The sequence below is a fragment of the Lepidochelys olivacea genome (assembly GCF_965140295.1).
Source record: "Lepidochelys olivacea isolate rLepOli2 genome assembly, chromosome: 16".
NCBI classification, from domain to species: domain Eukaryota; kingdom Metazoa; phylum Chordata; order Testudines; family Cheloniidae; genus Lepidochelys; species Lepidochelys olivacea.
Genome location: NC_140426.1, coordinates 18687300 through 18708128, shown reverse-complemented (window position 1 = coordinate 18708128; position 20829 = coordinate 18687300). Strand labels below are relative to the sequence as shown.

Here is a 20829-nt window from a genome sequence, read left to right as displayed (position 1 = left end):
TCTGAGAGCCCGGCGCTCCAGCTTCCCGTCGCGGGTGCTTTGTGGCGATCGGCTCCCGTCCTTGCCGGACCCTGCCGATCCGCCGGCGGCTGAGGAGAGCGGCTGCCCTTCCCCTCCCCGCCAGAAGGGCCGGCTCCAGCGCCTGGCTTTGCGGGTTCCCCTTTCGGCCGCGGCGGGGCGGGCTGACGCCGGGGCTTCTCCCGCGGGTGGGTGGGATCAGGCTGCCCGGTGCATGACAAACCCGCTGCGCGCAGGGGAGCCGCCGGCTGCTCGGGGCGCGTCGGAGCCGCCGCCGCCGGGCTGGGGCTGGGGCTGCGGCGGAGAGCGAGCCAGAGCCGCGCCGCGCCGGGCCGGGCCGGCAGCGGGTCCCGATGGGGGGCTAGCGGCCCGGCGGCTCCCACGGTGAAGCGCGGGCGGGCGGCGCGGCGCGATGCCGGGGCGGGCAGCCCGGAGACCATGTTCGAGAGCTCGCGGAGGATGCGGAGCCTGTGGGACGGCGTGAGGCTGGAGGTGGCCGGCGAGAGCAGCGGCCGCCCCGTGGTGCTGCACAGCTTCACCCAGCTCGACCCCGACCTGCCCCCGCTGGAGGTGAGGCTGGGGCTGCGGGGCGCGGGGGGCCCGGCTGCGGGGCGCGGGGGGCCCGGCTGCGGGGCGCGGGGGGCCCGGCTGCGGGGCGCGGGGGGCCCGGCTGCGGGGCGCGGGGCGGCTCTGCTGGGCCCCGGGTGGGGAGAGAGCCCCGCTGGGTCTCAGCAGAGCTCAGTCCGGGGGCACGCTGTGGTTTAGACCGGGGTAGTAAATTATTATTTTCCAACGAGGGGAGCTTGTCCCATGGAGGCACCAGGGCCCTGTCAAGGTCCGGGCACCAGGGAAAATAATAAATTCTCTCCTTCCTCCGCCCCCAATAATAAGTAAATACGATTTCAGGGTCTGTTCCAAAGCACCTGGTAGTTTGGCTTTGGCCCGCAGTCTGCCTATTGACTACCCCTGGCTTAGTCTGTGTGAACGCCTGCTTCAGGATTCACTTATAGGCTTTGTGTTTCATTCTCCCCTCCCCACACAACACAGGCTTTATAGAGGATTGATTTCCCCCTTGGGATTTGGTGCTCTGGGTTATTGACATCATAGCTAAAAAACACTTGGGGGTCCTTAGCTGCTTTACAGTGCAGGTAACTGTTGGGGAGAGTGTGCATGCTCCCTTTTCTCCGGATAGGGACTCCTGGCTTGGTTTGCAGGTGCTATGAGTTTGCACAGTCTCTGCCTAGTGTGTTTCTGATGCTGGCTTGTGTTGTGTATCTGATGCTCAGAAGCTGAGCCCTGGCATGGTGAGGGAGGCCGGAGCATATGGTGCAGGTTGTCTGGGAAGGAGAGGAGCACAGTTGAAGGTATTTTGGCAGCACGTTTTGCCTTTCACTAGGAGTGGGTAAATAGCTGTCCTCTGTGATCTCTTTACTCCCCCTTATGCCATTATCCTTCTGGCAGGCCTGCTGCCAAGCTGGAATATCTATTAGGAGAAACCAGAGAGATGCGCGCCATCTGATGCAGCTAGCGGAGAGCTAGAACCAGGGCCTTTAAATATTTTATTTGAGAGTCTGGCATCCTGTTGGAGGCTTGCGGTCCCGTCTGCTCTGACTCTAGCTGCCTGTGAAGGCTTTGGGCCTGTCCAGGTTGCAAAGGAAGACCCAAGCATTCTCCCCCATGGTGAGGAAGACCATGGGGATTGGCCTAATGGGACACTCAGTGGAGGATGCAAAACTGTCATACTCTAGGGCAAGACCGTGGCTGTTTCTACTAGCACCAGCCCCCAGCAGCTCTTGCTGGCTTCAGATCCAGGCTGCCCTTCTAGGGGGATGTGTGACACACAAAACAGCCTGCAGGGTGGTGGCTGCTTTTTGTCAACAAGGAGTTCGGTTATGAAACCTTCACATGTTGGGAAAACATGGGGGACCCTGATCAAATGAGAGGTTCAGCTCAGGGAAGGGAGTTGGCATAGCACAGCATAACATAGGAAGGGAACTGGGGGCTCTCAGGTCAATGTTGGAGACCCACAAAGCATCCCTTGGTATGTCTCTGCAAGCCAGGGCTATGCCCATCAACCACTTCTCAATCCTCTGGGTCAAAAAGAGCACTGAGCCATTCATTCACTAGGATAGTGGCTTTGGCTCAGGGTGGTGAGTGTTCAGAGACCTTCCATCAATCCCTGGATAACTAATGCTGTGTTTCACAGCGGGCTCATTCATTCTGTCTAGTTCCTTCCGTTGGTGGGATGGGGGAAGTTGAAGTGTGCACATGTGTCCCAGTGGTGATGAAGAGATTCAAACCAGAATGGGTCAGCAAGATCCATTTCCATCAGTATTTACAGCCCTATGTTTATCCAGCCCTGGATATGTCTTGCTGTTGAGAGGACCACCACTAAAACTTTTGGGATTACTGCACAGATAGCTGGGGATGGAGGGAAGACCAGATTTCAATAGGTTGCAGGGCAGAGTAGGTAGCACTGGGATTAACAGCCAGTCCCCATGGCAGAGGCAACTTCCTTGAACAGCTCCCTGCCCATGTAGAGCCCTGGTCACTCAAAATCTGAGACAGGAAGGAAAGGAAGTATCTGTGGCACCTTAAAGACTAACAGATTTATTTGAGCATAAGCTTTCGTGAGTTACAGCTCACTTCATCGGATGCATGCAGTGGAAAATACAGTGGGGAGATCTTATATACACAGAGAACATGAAACAACGGGTGTTATCATACACACTGTAACGAGAGTGATCAGGTAAGGTGAGCTATTACCAGCAGGAGAGGAAAAAAAACCTGGCTTCATGGGGCATTGGCTGTGTCACCCCAGGCCTTGCTTGTCTGGTCCTCTCGCCCCATGACAGGTTTTCTAGGGACCGGCCCCGTCAACACTGTAGAAAGTACACAAATGTGCCATTGAGTCTGTTTTCCTTCCCTCCCCCTTCCTCCTGCTTCTCTCTCTCAGGGGTGGGCATAGTGACATTGTTTAGAGCACATCATCTGCTTCTTGTTATGTCTGGCAGATCCCCCTGCGCTCGCGGAGCCTGGCTCTTGGCTGGGAGAGCATTCGGCGCAAGTGGGCGGGGAGGAGCGCCATTCTGCTTGTTGCGCTTCTCCTGGTGGGAGAGCGGTTGAGCATAGTGAAGCCCTCGTGCACTCTGGCCCGGGGCTTGGAGTTCAGAAGTTTGGCAGGACCCCAGGACTCGCAGCAGGGGTTGGAAAAGGGTGATTGGGGGCATGGTATAGGAACAGAGCTGGCTTGTATCACCCCCTGCTGGCAGCCTTATGGTAAAAACACTGAAGGAGGCACCTGTTTGGTTATTTGTTTGGTTTAATGGCCCCTTCCCCCCCTCCCCCCAGTCCTCTGACCAAGGGGGGTGTCTTATCTCAGTACTTCTCCCTTTTGTTGACTGAGGGAAAGAGAGTCGTCTAGTGGTCAGAGCAGTGGACTAGGCATCAGGATTCTTGGGTTCTATTCCTGACACTGACACTCTCTCCCTGTGTGAGCATTGACAAGTCACTTCTCTCTGTACCTCAGTTTCCCCATTTATAACATGGGCATATTGCTACCTAACCAAGAGGGGTGTTGTGGATTAAGGCTAGTAAATGGTTTTGAGAGCCTCACAAGGAACATGCTTTGAAAGTGCTGCTATTCTGATTGAATTGTATAAGGGCCTATTCGTTCCTCTTTGAGTGTTTTTGTGTTTTGTTGTGACAAAACAACTAGAGAATGGCAAACTGTTAACTCAGTGCTGTTGTGGCAACTTCCTCAGCAGCAGCCTGGTGTGACTAAAAGCAGAGATGAAGTCGTTCTGTGGGACTTACCCTGGGGGAAGAACTCAGTTTATTTATTTTTTTTTAAATGAGAAAAGCTTTGGAGACATAAGAATGGCCACACTGGGTCAGACCATTGGTCCATCTAGTCCAGTAGCTTCTGACAGTGGCCAGCGCCAGGTGCTTCAGCAGGAATGAACAGACCAGGCCAATTATCGAGTGATCCATCCCCTGTCGTCCGGTCCCAACTTCTGGCAGTTGCAGGTTTAGAGACACCCAGAGCATGGGGTTGTGTCCTTGACTGTTTAGCCACTAGCCATTGATGGACCTACCCTCCATGAACTTCTCATTCTTTTTTGAATCCTGTTCTACTTTTGGCCTTCACACTCTCCCCGGCAATGAGTTCCGCAGGTTGACTGTGTGTTGTGTGAAGAAGTTTTTCCTTATGTTTGTTTTTAAACCTGATGCCTATTAATGGACTGTGAATGGAAGTTAGAAAAACCATTGATGATCTGTCTCTAAACGCCTTGGGATGCATGAAGAATCCCTGTAATCAAGGTCAGGGGAGAGCCTAGGGTTTACCTTGACCTGCTGATACATGTTAAAACGACATCCACCTTGTCCAAGCTAGAAGTTTACCGTGTGTTAATCAACACATGGCAAAAAATGTAGGTTTTTTTCCAGACTTGGCTTTTATTCATTCCTGGCTCAAACCTTTTCTATGCATTGGGCCACAGCTTCACCAATTGGTCCAACAAAGGACCAGTGCTTATAATAGGGCTTCATGAAAAGCTGTTTATCTTCTAAGTGCATATTCTCCTCCTGGCCTCAGCTGATCTCCTGCGATGCCTGTGGAGCAAACAATCCCACACTGCTCTCTGTACCATGTCCAAGGCATCATCTTGATGTCTCCATTCAGGTTCTGTTATACACACATGCTGCGTCTTCCTTACGCTGGGGGAAGGTTGTACGGTTGCCACCCAGGCTGTACTTGTACCACAGACAATAAAGAGGCCTGCTGTTGTTTAGTTGGTCCCTCGGTAACATGAATTGCTCATGGGACCAGTGCATCACACGGTATGGTTTGTGGGAGAGGAGACCTCTCTTCCCCTGGCCTCCCGCGTTTGGTTTGGGGAGCAGAGATCCTGTCTGCACAGAGTGCTCTCCTTTGAGCTCAAGTTGCATCCTGATAGTCTCCTGCAGCCCGCAGGGCAATCATGTGTTGGTATTTCCTGGATGGGGATCTACCTTCTGGCACTGTTCCAAAAGGTGCAGCCCCGGCTGCGAAGCGGGCTGAGGAGGTGGTGATTGTGTGTGCAGAAGAACATAAGCAGCCAGGCTGGCAGGATTTTTTTTTTGTTTGATACCATTAAAGCGGGATGGGGGAGAGGCTTCCAAGTATGTTTGTATAAGGATCGTGTTACCTGGAGATTGCTGTCTCGGTTTCCATAGGAGGGAGGGACCTTCCAGAGCCTGGATCTGTTTGGGGTGTAAGTGGATTTAGTGCTGGATTGGCAGCCCTGGCAGAGGAAACCTCTTCTTTATCCACAGGCTCAGGCTTCCCCACCCACCCCTTCATCATGCCTCTGCCCTGCCCTAGGGGGATCACCTGGCAGGGATGAGGAAGGAGGTGTGGGTTCTCAGCCTGGCCTGGCCACTTATTCCTTGGCCTCCCAGGTGAGAATACCAGTGAGGGGACTGAATAGTTCCAGTGATATTGGAGCTGGATACTGTCAAATTCACGTCACATCTGCCCAGATCAGTAGCACCTGAGTGTTGGATTTGAACCAGTGACTTAGGCTTACAGGGCCTGATCCGAAGGCCATTGATGCTAACAGGAGTCTCTCCATTGACTGCAGTGGGTTTTGTGGCAGGGACCGTCTTTTAGTTCTGCTTGCACCAAACCTAGCACAGTGAGCTCCTCCGCACTCCTGGAATGCAGATAATAAATAGTAGCTGGCTTTGATTTGATTGAAGTATAATATAGCTACCTTTTAGTTCTCCAGCAACCAAGCCGTGATAAAGCTCAGGCTGAAGTGATTGTAAGCTAATGTTGAGGAACTGGGGCTGAGTAGGAGGGACCTGTGGGAGGAGACCAAGACTCATGTCACTTGCAGAGTACTAGTTTTATGTCCCCTATTGGGGTGTGTGTTACAGAATCTCCTTTGCTCCTTAGAATCATAGACGATCAGGGTTGGAAGAGACCTCAGGAGGTCATCTTGTCCAACCCCCTGCTCAGAGCAGGACCAACCCCAACTAAATCATCCCAGCCAGGGCTTTGTCAAAATGGGCCTTAAAAACCTCTAAGGATTGAGACTCTACCACCTCCCTAGGTAACCCCTTCCAGTACTTCCTTCCTAGTGCTCAGAGCATTGCCATAAACCCTATGAAGTCAAACCTGAGTTAGAGAGAGGGAAAGGGCAAAGGAGTATTGGCTGTTTACTGTTCGGGGGTGGAACAGGTTCTGCTCACAGAGAGATTTCTCAATGGGATAACAAAGGGATGCCTGTGCGGGTTTGGTACCGTTGTGTGTTGGGAAGCCTGGCCCTCCCTTTGGGAGTCCTGGGGGCTGTGATTGTAACCCACTGGCAGTGAGTCTAGGAGTGTCAGTGAACGCTATGTTCCTCCATTGCACTTCGGCTGGGCTTGTCATTGAAATGGCATCTATACGGGCAGGCCCATCCTTTCTGGCACTTTGATTAATTGCCAGTCACTGCGTGTGTGTCCTCCCCCCCCCCCCCCCCCCCGGGATGTATAACTGAAACAGCAGTCAGGAGCTTATTTAGGTCACTCCAGACCACATTTAAAGGCCTAGCGTCCTCCTAATCTGTACTTTCTCCAGCGCCGTTGCAGTCAGAACTGCCCAGTGGCTCTTCTGTTCAGGCAGTTGTATAAATAAACACAAGGAATGTGGTTTTGCAGCGCTGTGGTGCTGTTGCAACTCACAAATATCTCTGCATTGCCGATGGACCCAGCAAGGGGGGAGAAAACTGTTGCTAAGGAATGGGATTTGGATACAATGCCGGCTGAGCTGGCCACATGTGGGGAGAGCATCTTACCCGTGACTTCGCTTTCTGGGAGGTGGAATTCCAGCATGAGCTCGGTCTGTGGTGGAATTTGTGCGTCTCCTCCGTATAATGGTATCTGCAAAGGGAGTACATGAGAATGTGCTCATATGGGTAACTGGACCCTTCGAAGGGAATGCTGAGTGATAGGACGCATCCCATCAATGGATTATATTGTCTGTCTGGTGCTATAAATGTGCCAGGCATCTTATAGATCCAAAGATAATGTCCCTGCCCCAAAGAGCTTACAGTCCAGATAGTTTGCAGTCAACATAAAAGCTACCTAATTAAAAATGTTTTATATGATGCTCATGCAGTTTATCCAAACGGCCCCAGAGGGCCATTCTCTTTTCCATGTAAGCATCAGTGCACTGCAATGTAAAACTGACTTGTATGAGCGTCTTTCCCATCCCCAACATCCCCCAAATGGCTTTGATGTTGGTTATCTGGAGAATACATTCAGGGTTATATTGCAAGGGGCAAGTGTTCTATTGAAACTGTGTCCACAAACCTACATTTTAACAGACCCATCCAAACTGGTCAGTGATGAAATAGTTAAGTGGCCTTGCTACTTAAACAGTCATAGTTAGCATCTCAGGGTTAACATCCTATTGAGCTGGATGGATGCAGTTCACGCCTCTCAAGGCAGGCCCCATCCAAAGCCCATTGAAATCAGTGGAAAGATTCCCATTGACCTCAGTAGGTTTTGCATCAGGCCCTTAGTCTGTGTCTTCACTGCACTGTTAATCTGGGTGACTGGCCCCTGGGTCAGCCTTAGCATCCCCACTGCAAGGCCCTTCTCGCGTTACTGTGACCTCACTAGTTATGTACTTGCCCCATGTGTCTGGGGCTGTATCCTATGGTTCTTTGGGACAGAATCCTAGAGCGCTCTGCACACTCAATTGAGGGTGAACCTGTTTGTCTTTTGGGGGGGAATTGTGGGATTGGAGCTTTAGCAGCACTCAAATGACTTTTGCTCCCATCCTTACTGCAAAGTGGATAGATTGGAGCTGAGCTCGGCTCTGACCCATCCCTCCACCTGAGTAAACTAGCGTAAAGCACCTCCAAACCTGGGTCAGAGGCTTTTCTGTGTGGATGGTAGAGGATTCTGGGCTAAAACCCAGGTAAGAGCCTGGATTAATTGTGCAGTGAAGACAAAACTGTTAGAGCTGTTGTCTCAGGCTGTCTGGAAACATGGGAAGACCGTACTGCCAAGTCTAGAAAAAACTGTTTAAGACCATGGAAATCCGAACCCCTTTAGACTCTCACGTAGCCGCTTTCAGAAAGTGCTGTTAAATCCTGTTGTCATGTGCCTGTTCAATCCATGCTTTATCCACAATGCACTAGATTGGGCTCCCTCTTCAATAAAGATACACTTGGACATTGGTCCCAAGGCAATTAAAGAAAGACACAGCGAAAGAGCACAGTAACACCAGCTGGTTCTGTGGAACTGTCCCTAGGTCCTCTGCCTTGTAAATGGATCCACCACTGCTTGACTGGTTCAGCTCAGGCTGGCTGTGAAGCAGAGGGGAAGTGAAAACCAAGTGCTAGGCTTCAGGGCTAAATTGTGCGTTTAAATTTCGTCCACCCCTCCCCCAGGTAGGAAAGGGTATGTCTCTGGAGACAGCTAATGATCTGTATCTCTAACTCTTTTAATAGCTAGTTTCAATACATGCAGTTAGCAAAAATAAATATGTAAGCAGCCCTGCTGACTTTGATGGAGTTGTTCCTGCCTATAAAGGTGTTTGCATGCAAGGGTCCTCAATTCTGTTCAGACAGATTTAAAAAGGGTGAGGCTTTGCTTTCTGTGCTGTCTGCCATGAATTCCCTTATGCCATAGAAATTGGAGAGAAGAGAGTTCCTCTACAGATTAATCACTGGGCAACACTGGTAATGGATTGTTAGCTCTCTGGGGCAGGGATTGCCTTTGTTATGTGTTTGTACAGCGCCTAGCACAATGTGTCCGGAACCCTCTGGCTCTACTGCAATATGAGAAAATAATAACTGTAACTTGGCAGTAACATGGAGCATGTCATGTCTATGGCTTTCTTTTCCTTTAGTTTCAGAGTAGCAGCCGTGTTAGTCTGTATTCGCAAAAAGAAAAGGAGGACTTGTGGCACCTTAGAGACTAACCAATTTATTAGAGCATAAGCTTTCGTGAGCTACAGCTCACTTCCTCAGATGCATATCGTGGAAACTGCAGCAGGCTTTATATATACACAGAGAATATGAAACAATACCTATTCCCACCCCACTGTCCTGCTGGTAATAGCTTATCTAAAGTGATTTCCAGCACAAATCCAGGTTTTCTCACCCTCCACCCCCCCACACAAATTCACTCTCCTGCTGGTGATAGCCCTATCACCAGCAGGAGAGTGAATTTGTGTGGGGGGGTGGAGGGTGAGAAAACCTGGATTTGTGCTGGAAATCACTTTAGATAAGCTATTACCAGCAGGACAGTGGGGTGGGAATAGGTATTGTTTCATATTCTCTGTGTATATATAAAGCCTGCTGCAGTTTCCACGATATGCATCTGAGGAAGTGAGCTGTAGCTCACGAAAGCTTATGCTCTAATAAATTGGTTAGTCTCTAAGGTGCCACAAGTCCTCCTTTTCTTTTTCCTTTAGTGCTATGCAAATGCTAATTAGTTAATGAACATAGAGCATGTGTCCCCAGGGCTCCAGTTTGTTTTGGTTTTAACAGGACAGTTATTTGACATTAAATAACTACCAAACATACCTGAGGAGCAGCAGTAACGTAACAGCTGGCATTGTCAGAGTGTTGTCAGAGCTTTGAGCTGACATACATGCATGTGTAATGCATATTTATCTTGCATAACTAAACAACAGTGGGTTTGTTTTTATTACTCAGCTGGTCTTTTGCTTGGGTTCATCTCAGAAATGTGACTGTACAGAGGGAAATGGCCTCTTCTTACTGCTCACATTGGCTTCTGGGCGCTTTCTGAATCGTGCACCATGAACGCAGCTGCCCGGCTAAATTCTGATTTCTCAGTCCTTGATGCTGCTGATACTGTAGGAAGCAGGAAAAACACAGCTTAAATTTCCATTCACCAAGGTTGAGCTTTCAGTGCTGGCATTTGGGACAGTGGGGGAGAGAAGAAAAATTTTGTTTTGACTTGCAAACGAAGCAGATTTAATAGGAAAGTCAATGGTGGTGACTTAATCTGGAATGCTGAGGTGTTATTTTTAGAGTTGCTTTTCTCTCTGTTAACCACATTTTAACAAATAACAGCTGAGCAGAATGCCTGTATGGAAATCTGGCTTTTAAACTGTTCCCTACCCGTAATACAGAATGTCTTTCTATATGACAGAGCAAAACCACTGAGATTTCCCCTCTCTTTATAGTGAACGTGTTTCCATAGTGACGCGAAACCTGAGAGTCCGCTCCGGGTGCCTGTTTGAGGTTGATGTTTTCAGTTTAATAGATTTGTTTGTTTTGTTTTTTTAACCTGAATTAACTTCAAGGAACATGTATGTGCATGTGTGTACACACAAATTCCTTCTCTTAGTGAAGCTGGACAAAGCAAGACTGTTTGGAGCCAAAACTGTAGACGGGAACTGAAACTGAAATCCTGACTCCAAACCCCTGGAACTTTGAGGAAACTTGGATCCAGCTGAACCTTTCAGCTCAGGCCAAAAACTTGGGGTAATTCAGCTCTAGGTTTGTTTTATCTGAACCCTCATAAAGTTCAAAAAGGTCTGGGTAAATGGTTCTGCCTTTGGCCCCTCTCTCTTGCAGGGTCTGGCTCCATGCACCAAATTCCAGTTGAAGTCAATGGCAAATGAAGATTTGCAGGATGTAGCTATTATAGTGAGTAAGGCCAGGATTGACTTGATCTTTCCCCAAATGCTCTCCATGTAGTTTCCAGGAGTGTCACTGAAAGCAGGGCAGGGGAAGGCTGTTGTTTGGTTTGCCTTAGTCAAACAACAGAACTTTCCTCCTGCTTGTTTTTACTCAGCTGCACTTTTGAAAGTGGGTATTTTGGTTAAACTTTTCTCTTGCCTCTGGTGTTTAAATCCCTTGGCTGGAGCCTCTGGATGGATGGTGCGGCACCATTGCCTGTTGCTAGTTTGCAGCTCTGTGGCTGGTTGGCCGTCTCTTGACGATGTCATTTAGTGATGGTGTCCTGGTCCTCACAATGCAGCTTAGCTTAGTGTAGGCACTGGCCTCTCTTTCGCTTCTGCGAGCATCTAAATGACTCAGGACATCGCTATGGCTTACTGTTGGCAGGGTGATGTAACTAAGCCCCTGTTTCCTGCAGTAAGAAAAGGAGTACTTGTGGCACCTTAGAGACTAACCAATTTATTCGAGCATAAGCTTTCGTGAGCTACAGCTCACTTCCTCAGATGCATATCGTGGAAACTGCAGCAGGCTTTATATATACACAGAGAATATGAAACAATACCTCCTCCCACCCCACTGTCCTGCTGGTAATAGCTTATCTAAAGTGATCATCAGGTGGGCCATTTCCAGCACAAATCCAGGTTTTCTCACCCTCCACCCCCCCACACAAATTCACTCTCCTGCTGGTGATAGCCCATCCAAAGTGACAACTCTTTACACAATGTGCATGACAATCAAGTTGGGCTATTTCCTGCACAAATCCAGGTTTTCTGACATCCCCCCCACCCCCATACACACACAAACTCACTATCCTGCTGGTAATAGCTCATCCAAACTGACCACTCTTCAAGTTTAAATCCAAGTTAAACCAGAACATCTGGGGGGGGGGGGGGGATAGGGAAAAACAAAAGGAAACAGGCTACCTTGCATAATGACTTAGCCACTCCCAGTCTCTATTTAAGCCTAAATTAATAGTATCCAATTTGCAAATAAATTCCAATTCAGCAGTTTCTCGCTGGAGTCTGGATTTGAAGTTTTTTTGTTTTAAGATCGCGACCTTCATGTCTGTGATTGCGTGACCAGAGAGGTTGAAGTGTTCTCCGACTGGTTTATGAATGTTATAATTCTTGACATCTGATTTGTGTCCATTTATTCTTTTACGTAGAGACTGTCCAGTTTGACCAATGTACATGGCAGAGGGGCATTGCTGGCACATGATGGCATATATCACATTGGTGGATGTGCAGGTGAACGAGCCTCTGATAGTGTGGCTGATGTTATTAGGCCCTGTGATGGTGTCCCCTGAATAGATATGTGGGCACAATTGGCTGTGTATATATAAAGCCTGCTGCAGTTTCCACGATATGCATCTGAGGAAGTGAGCTGTAGCTCACGAAAGCTTATGCTCTAATAAATTGGTTAGTCTCTAAGGTGCCACAAGTACTCCTTTTCTTTTTGCGAATACAGACTAACACGGCTGTTACTCTGAAACCTGTTTCCTGCAGTGTTTCTGATCATGTTGGATTGTGCCATAACTTTCATCTCTGGATTTTTTTGAATGCCCCCCAGATTTGAGTGTGTCTGGCCCTGGAGTGGATTCAGACCCATCTCTGCTAATGTGTAGATGGGTCTCAATGAGCCTGGGAAGCTTTGGACATCCTGCAGAGAAGCCCCTGAATGCTTGGCTGTTGAGTTGCATCTTCTCCAAGCTGTCAGAACTTCTTGGGGCTTTGGATCTGGGCCATCAGTGCTGTAACAGCCTTTTATTGCACTGAAGTAATTCCCTCTCCAGTCCTTTCCAGGGCCCGGAGTCTGATCCCATGCAAGTGAACAGAGAAAGTGGATGGGGTGCTAGAGAGTTCAGAACCTCCCCACAAAGCTCTGGTGTCGCGAGAGGGGACAGTTCAGGGTGGTCCTTCCTTCCGCTCAGCCCCTGAAACCCAAAGAGTTGTGGGTGGAAGGCAGGAACCTCTGCCTCTCTTGCACACCAGTGCTTACGCAGTGACGGTGGATGTTGCCTACGGATCCCAACAGCTGTTGTTTTGGGGCTGCTGAGGCCCCTCCAGCAGTCCTTGCCCTAGAGAAATGATTTTAAACAGGAACGTGGCTTGGAATTCAGACGGAGGGGATAAGTCTCTGTGGCGGCGGGTAGCTGGTAATCCGGAGCAGGTGAATGAGGCTCCGCAAAGGGAAACAGAGTGCTAATCCAGCTCTGGAAAGTTTTTGAGTGGGAGGAGCAGACCAGTTAGCCCACCAGCATGTGTCTGCAGTGGCTTGTTAAATTGCTGCGTCTAGGGATGAGCTGACTTTGCTCAGTGTTTATTATTTGATTTTCTGTGCAATGGGAGCTGCAGGTACTCTGGTAACATTACAGATATTAGGGACCGCCTTTCAGTCATGTGCTGCTGTCCTGCCCAGAACGTGGCCTCAAAAGTGCTAGCTCAGGGCAGGGGAAATGGCCCCTGGGCAGAAGCTGCCTCACCCTAGGACGTATAACCTAGGATATTGATTTTAAATCTTCGTGTTACAGGGGATTTCTTGGCTGCATCGCCAAATGATCAGCCTTTGGGTGGTGCTGGGGTGGGCTGTGCTGCAGGCTATGCATGCACAAATGCAATGCAGGCCAAGCAGGGATGAGGGGGATCAAGGGACTATGTTCAGGCAGGTAGCAGAGAAGACCATTCTCAAGCCCTGATGTTGCCCTAATTCTGTGCGCTGAGGGCACAGAGCCTGGGTACTCTTTTCCACCTCGCTGGGGCTGCTCTCAGCAGCGTATGCAGGGTTGGGCCCTCGGACCCTTTCGGGCAGGAACTGTGGTCAGAATGTTCCGACCTGGGTGTTTACCAGTTAGGCTGCTCGGTGCACAGGTTAGGCCCTTAAATGAGAGTAACTTGATTCTCAAAGGTGCTGAGAACCTTCAGCTCCCATTGTCTTCAGTAGCTCAGCACCTGTGAAAACCAGGCGGCTTTAATTCCAGATATTGATGTTCAGCTCCCAGGTGTCAACTTGTTGGCCTGTGACTCTCTTTCCTGATTGCAAGCACCTACCAACCTGTGGGCGCCATCTCTGCAGTCCCAATAATATGAGATTTTCCTAATTACAAAACAGAAGCGCTTGCTGTCAGGTCTCCTCCCCTCCAGCTCTCTTTTCTCCTCTCCCTCCTCCCCCCCCATGGCAGAACCGACTCTGGGGGCTGGGAGGGTAACCATCTGAGAGGAAAATCTCCAACTAATCAACATTGCCAGGCACATCCCCATTTCACGGTGGTGGAGCCGAAGGAGACACTGCAGCATAGGGCTCTGTCATGAAATCTGGGCAGTCAGAAGGCTGTGGGGAGCGGCTGGGGGTGGGGGGGATTGAACCCTCTCACGCGGTGCAGAACAACCCAGAAAGCACAGCAGTAACAAATGGAAGAGTCATGCGTCAGCTGTGTCCGGAATCGGGGGCGGGGAGCATGGCCGGAGAACAAAAGCCCTCGTTTTCTTTCTCCCTGCCTTTCACAAACAGCCCCGCGCTGGCCGCTGCATTCAATGGACCTTTCCTGCATTTTCTCTACTTCAGCTGTTTACTGGGTCACCCTAAATAACAACAACAACAGAAAGAAAGCTAGGGAGAGAGAGAGGGTGGTTTTTTGATTGGCTAGACTGTACAATGAGACCCTCTCTGCCTTAATTAATACAGTAGCAGCATTGAATTGGGTTACTTGAGTGCATTGACCCTGCCGTGCCATGCGGATCAGTGGTGGGGCTGGGGTTCACAGCTTGCAGAGCACTCAGGCCATAGACTTTCGGTGGGGTGTCTGGGGATTGTATATATCTTTTTGGGAACCCTTCGCTAGCCGCTTCAGTGCCGTTACATTGTGCAGGTGCAATGGCTGATCCAGACAAGGGTGCAAATGAATCTGGGTATCTAGGACCTTGTGACATCCTCCTTCCTGTAAAAGGGGAAGAAGCTGAGGTAGAGAGATTCTGGCTGACTTTTCAAAATAGCCCACTCACTTTCGCTGCCCCCCTTTTTCATACACCAGCCTACCTTGCAGAAATCTGAGAACCAGCTGCGCCCACTGGTTTCTGCTGGAGTTGAGAGCTCATCACCTCTGAACAAAGTCCATGCATGTCCCAAGTCGGACACCTGAAATAAGTGCGTGCTTTTTTTGGAAAATGTTTTCCTAAGTGATTTGATGACTGCCAAGAGAAGCAGTTGGGGTCACCAGGACTCTTAAAATGCCGGAGTTCTTGACTCTTAGGGTTTGCCTAGGCATAGAGTTTGTACCAGATTAATTAAGATCTGAATGTAATCCTATTTAAACTGGTACACATCCCTGTGTGGACACTCTTATTTGAGTTTGTGTGGCTTGCTCTGGTTTAGCTTAAATCAGTTAGGAACAGCCCCTCTTAAACTGAAATAAGCGTGTCCACACGGGGCCTTGCACTGGCTAAAGTAAAGCAGTGCTAATTTGTGTACAGGCAAGGTCAGATCCCTTGGCAGTCATCTTCATCAGCAGAGAATGTCGGTGCCTTAGAGATGGCTAGCACTGACGCAGAGATCCTTGTTTCCTCTTGCCAGTCCCAGACACTGACTTGATCTTTATTGCCACTTTAGTAACCAGGTCTGCATTAAAGGCATCCAGTGGAGTGGGAGGTGGGGGTGTGTGTGGAAAAAACAGAAGTGAGATTGGAATCGCACAGCTAAAACATGTTTGAACTGCGGCCAGTTGATGAGTTACAAGCTAAAGCTGGTGGATTATTGAATAGGCAGCTATTTACAGAGTAGTGGAGCTGCAGTGAGTGGCTGCTCTGGAATGGTGCGTGGATAGGAGAAGAATGGATTGGCCCCTGTGGAGAGGGTTGAGGATTAATCCCTCAAGGGGAGAGAAGCCCCCCATTCCACTCCTGTCCCAAGAGCTCAACAGGCAGCTAGAAACCAGCGTGGACTCATTTTAAATCACAGCAATTTAAAGCACCAATTTTAATCATGATTTAAATCAACAATCAGGAAACCTTGATTTAAAGCATCAATTTTAATTGTGTTTTGCATTTGTACTTCAGTTATTTCCCTAAAGAGAGGTTGATTCTCATTGGTTGGTAACCATTAAAACATGTTGATTTGCAACTAATAAGCTTGGCACTAAAATTGGTGCTTCTTTTTGCTAACCAGAAGGTTACACTATTCTGTACACATTTATTTAAACAATTATATAGCTTGACTTTGGGGTTTTTTTTTGTTTTTTGTTTTTCCCCCCAGATTCTTAACTTTTACATTTTTTATGATGTTAAAAAATGGTGAATGATAGCTTTCATACTTGTGATTTGGTGTCAAGCTCTGTTTGGATGGAAATTCAAATTCAATGCACAAAAGATATATTTTAATTTTTTTATTAAATAAAACTTCCTTAAATGTGCTGGATATATAAGGAGAAAAAGGTTTATCAAAATACATTTTGCATTTAAAACTAACAGGTTTATTAAACAAAGGAAGTAAATTGTGAGGTTTTTGCAGGAGTGGTGGGTGAAATTCTGTGGCCTGCGTTGTGCAGGAGGTCAGACTAGATGGTCATAATGGTCCCTTCTGACCTAAAAATATCTATCTATGAATATTTCTGGTTACCATAGCCTTCAAGATTTTAAAATTGATATCTCTCATCCTTTGATACCTAGTTCTTATTCATAGATTAAAAGAGGAATAAAACCTTTTCTGCTTTTTCATCTCCTCGGTGCAAGGGCTCTGTCTTCCCTATGTGTTTGAATACCATGTGTAGCACAAAGGGGCCCTGGTCATGTGTGTGCACTGCCATAACATAAATAATTACATCTGCTGGACGCATTTCTATTATATTCACGAGAGAAGGTGGGTGAGGTAATATCTTTTATTGGACCAACTTTGGTTGGTGAAAAAGACAAGCTTTTGGGTTCATGCTTTCAGTGCAGAGATTTTTTCCATCCAGATTAAACACGGAACCTTTAATTCTCTAGTCTGTCAGAGTTCGTTTTGCTCATTTCTAAAATCAAGTGGTAGATTTAGGTTTTGCAAAACACTAAAATATTTGATTTTTTGTAAGCCCAATCCCCTTGTGTCCTCCCCACATGCCTCCAAACCAGAGTTATTTTTTACCTGGCTCTCATTTTAATTATACATGTTCCTAGGTTAGCAGCGGGACTGAGGACAGATAAGTAGTTCTAATTCTGGCCTATCAAGGCTGCGAATAGTGATGGTCAAAAATGCAGGTAGCTTTTTCTTGGTTTTCAAATCATTGCTAGGCAGATCTTATTTTTGCCAAAAAACCAAACCCATGGGTCAAGTACTGGCTCCCTGGGAACCTACCCCCGAGGCATGGCTGGAAGAAGACAGAAAAATCACTATGGTTTTGATTCGTCTCTAAGTTGTAATGATGTTGTTGCATATCAAATGCACCCATTACAATAGTGTCTAGACACTTCCATCTCTGGACCCCTCTCTCTCTCTCTCTCCATCTCCTGCACCACGTCCCTGCATTTGGGGGTCAGATCTACGTCGTTTGAGTCCTTCTGAAGTGGAGTGAGTTACCGTCAGACACTCTCTCTGTTTAATCCGATGCAGTGATACCTATTGTTGTTTTGTGTACTATTGGCCACCCACAGTGACATTCTGGTTCCTCTTCCTTGTGCCCTAAGCTGTGCCCTCGTGTGTGAGCAGCATGTGGCCATGCGTGGCTGCCGCTGTATATAGTTTGTGGAAATGCAAGCTTAAGTTAACAAGAACAGAAAGCTCAGAAATGTGGAAGCAAGGGCTGAAATTGCTGTGTTGGCTGGGTGCTTTTTGCCCTGAGCTTTTGGGTGGAGGGAGAAACGTGCAGCGCTGAGTTTTCTCATGAATTCCATCACCCTAGAAAAGGAGCTGTTCCCAGAATGCCTGTCTGTCCTTGGAAGTCCTGCCTCTGGGGAAGCTTGTCCGTGTAGTTTTTCATATAGGGCGCAACTGTCTGCGTGCACAAGTGGCCGTCGTACATTGTTGTGTTCAGAGATGTGGGGTTTGGATTAAATCCAGCGCCCCGGTGTCTCGCTCAGTCAGTGCTTCCACACTGTGGAGTGCAACTCTCCTGTGTGTTCCATGTAAGGGGCCTGAGTTTCAGAAGCTCTGAGCCCTGCGGTTCCAGCTGAAAGCGGTGGGGACTTGGTGGGTGCTGAGCACCCCTTTAAATCCAGCCCGTTATTGCCAGCGGATGAGGAGACTGTGTGCAGCAAAGAGGTGTGCGTGTGGCTTTTTTTTTTTTTTAAACCCCCTTTAGAAGAGAAACCAGACCAGAGGAGAACTCCGTCTCCCTGCACTGCCTCGTGTCTGAACGAAGAGGTTTAGTTCCTAATCCCCAGCCACTGACTCACTTGTGCAAGTTGCAAAGACTCCCTTGTAACAGACCCCCATGCCATTGGGGTTCTCTTCTGCCAAAACAATGAGTGTGGATTTTAGTAACTCAGGCCAAGGTTTTTCCGAAGGGCCTAGTGATTTTGGGTGTCTTGACTTGAGGTGCCTTAAAAGGGCCTACTTCCCCCCCCCACCCCACCGACCTGAAAATTGGGCCCCTTAAATGTGTGTCAGGTTGGGCCCCCAAAACCACTGGTCACTTTGGAGAATCTTGGTCAAAAGGGAGCAAGCTGTGGAATAGTTCCCCAAAGGAAGGGACGGGAGCCCCATCCCTCGAGTCACTTAAAATTCGACTGGACTTAATACTGGAGAATATGCCTGCATTGGTTCCCGACAGTGGGGGGGTTCATGGGTATCTCCCAGATCTTGATTTCAGTCAGGGGCAACTTGAGGTTTCTAAAGCCATTGAAAATACTGGTCCTTCAGGTCCGGTAGCTCAGGCTGGCTCCGCTGGGGCCAGGGACTGCAATTTTCCGCTCTTAATGCCTAAAGTAAAACAAAATATGCATTAAGTGTGTCAGGAAATCCTGACCTGCAAAGCCAAGCAGCTGATGGGGCGACTGGCCGCTCCCATGTCTTGGGGGAAACCATTCTCCTCTGCTCCCTCACCCCCATTCAAGTTTGGCTTCTGGCCCCTGGTCCATACCTTTCCTGTTTTCCCCTTTGTAGTTACTTTTTAATAGGGCTTTGGAATTGTTCCTTGACTGAAGTGGCTCAAGGACAGGAAGGAAGGAAGGCAGAGACTCTATAGAGTTGGAAGAATACATCTCCATCTGTTTAACTTCCTGACACTATTGTTCTGATGCTTGAGTGATTAGCTCTCAGGGATGGAGCCGCTGGAGGCTACAGTGGGCTTGGTAACCCACAGTAAGGGAGGTTGGCCCTGTCTCCCCTTCCAGTCAGTGAGACTGGAGAAGGAGACTGGGAGTCAGGATCTTTGGGTTCCTTTCACAGCTGCTTTACTTTTCTGTGTCTCGGTTTCCCTATCTGTAGAATGGGGGTGATCATGCCTGCCTTTCTCACAGGGGGACTGTAAGGTGCTGTTCAACGTTTGTGCTTTGAGAACCAGGGATGAAGGGAGTTGTGGAAGTGTGTATGTTCCCTGTTTTGCGGCATGCGGTGTCTTGGCAGTGGTGGGGCACCTGCAGTTCCCATTGGACTTCAGAGGAAGCGAATGCAAGGACTTCACGCCACTCAGGGTGTGGTTAGCATCTTGCTGGGTTGAGCCTGTTGCTGTTCTCCCCATCTGCTCCCACCACCCAGTGCAGATTCAGCTTCCAAAGGACTGCTCCATCTTGGCTCCAGAGACCATCAGCTCAGTGTTGCTGGGTCTCTCCAAAGCTCCCTCCCTGGTTATGTGTTAACAAAGATGTAATGGTTGAAAGGGGGTTGATTTAAAGCACCTCTGCCTCAGTGTTTGTGAAGACCCCATCTCTCTGCACAGTGAAACCCTGCCCCTGGAGAATAGACAACAGCAGGGCCTGAGGGGCAAAGTTCTAGCTCAATGGGCATCCGTGAGGTTTTTGCCTCTTGTGATGGTTTCTCAGAAAGGCTGGCCCTACATGCTGCCCCAGGTGCAGTTGGTGCTCTACTGGTACCTTAAATGGGTGTCCTACATTCCTGGCACCTTAAGTTGCTTGTCTACCAAGGCCCATGCTAGCAGTAATCTAGATCTGGTATGTTGTTACGCAGGGCATCTTTCCCGTGTCCTTGGCCCTTGGATACCACGGGGATGGGGTTGGCACAATAATCAGAGTATGGCCTCTCTCGAGGACATTCTGAGCATGGCACTTGAAAGGATATGGCTTATATCCCTGTGTGTAGATGGTGAGGGGAGGACAATCCCAAGGGGTGGGGAAAACAAAACTCTGCTGCTTGTATTGCCGTTCTCTGGCATTGCATGGAAATCCCCCCAAGAAAACCTCTTGCGTTGCTTATTCTTATTTTAGACAAGCAGAACAAGGCGGAGCTTCTGCCTTTGTGTCCGATTCACAGAAAGGAAGCTGTTTTTCTCTCACTAGAGAGGGGTTTTTTTGTTTCCTTTCAAGCAGGGTCACATGTTGTGGCTTATGTAAGAGGCCCAGAAGTAACTGCAGTTCATCCTGATGAACCCAGGCTTCTGCTTCAGTGAATGAGGGAAACCCTACTCAGGGCTTGTGTGAACCCTGGGGGAAAGGGGCATAGGTGGAACACATTTCTAGAGGAAGCTTCTTGGCTTTCTCTGAAGGACTCTTCCCAAGTTATCAATGAGTGAGCGCTGTCTAGAATGGGGCACCGGAAATCTTACTTTCACTGACCTTGAAAAAGTCACCTACGTTTTGATCCAAAGTCCGTTGTACAAAATGGAGCAAGCTGTGGAATAGTTCCCCAAAGGAAGGGACGGGAGCCCCATCCCTTGAGTCCCTTAAAGTTCGACCATTGCATGCAAAGACTCTCATTGACTTCAATGGGCTTTGGAGCAGGTCCTTAATCTTGTCTAGGCTAGCATTCTCAGCCTGTTAATTCTCAGCAGGTGCAGAGCCACTGGTGGCGGGTGAATTGTAGACAGGGTTAGATGAGATGACGGTAAAACACGCTTGAGTCTTGGCCTGTACGGCAGCCTCCACTTCCACTGCCGCTGGAGTAGCTGCATTTATTTGGAATTGTGCGTCCAGATCTACCCTGTGGTAGTAACCGCTCCAGTGCCCTGTTTTTTCCTATCTGTGTAAACAGGGTGATG

The 20829-nt window shown here is 48.8% G+C and overlaps 1 protein-coding gene across 1 annotated transcript in view; it reads left to right on the top strand.

Annotated features, from left to right (window-relative positions):
* Positions 1-217: 217 nt before the first annotated feature.
* RALGDS (ral guanine nucleotide dissociation stimulator) overlaps positions 218-20829 on the top strand; it is a 44021-nt gene continuing 23409 nt past the window's right edge. The window contains 2 exon segments of the mRNA XM_084649886.1: positions 218-349; positions 352-588. Coding sequence (XP_084506012.1) covers positions 233-349; positions 352-588 — 354 coding nt within the window. The 5' untranslated portion in view covers positions 218-232.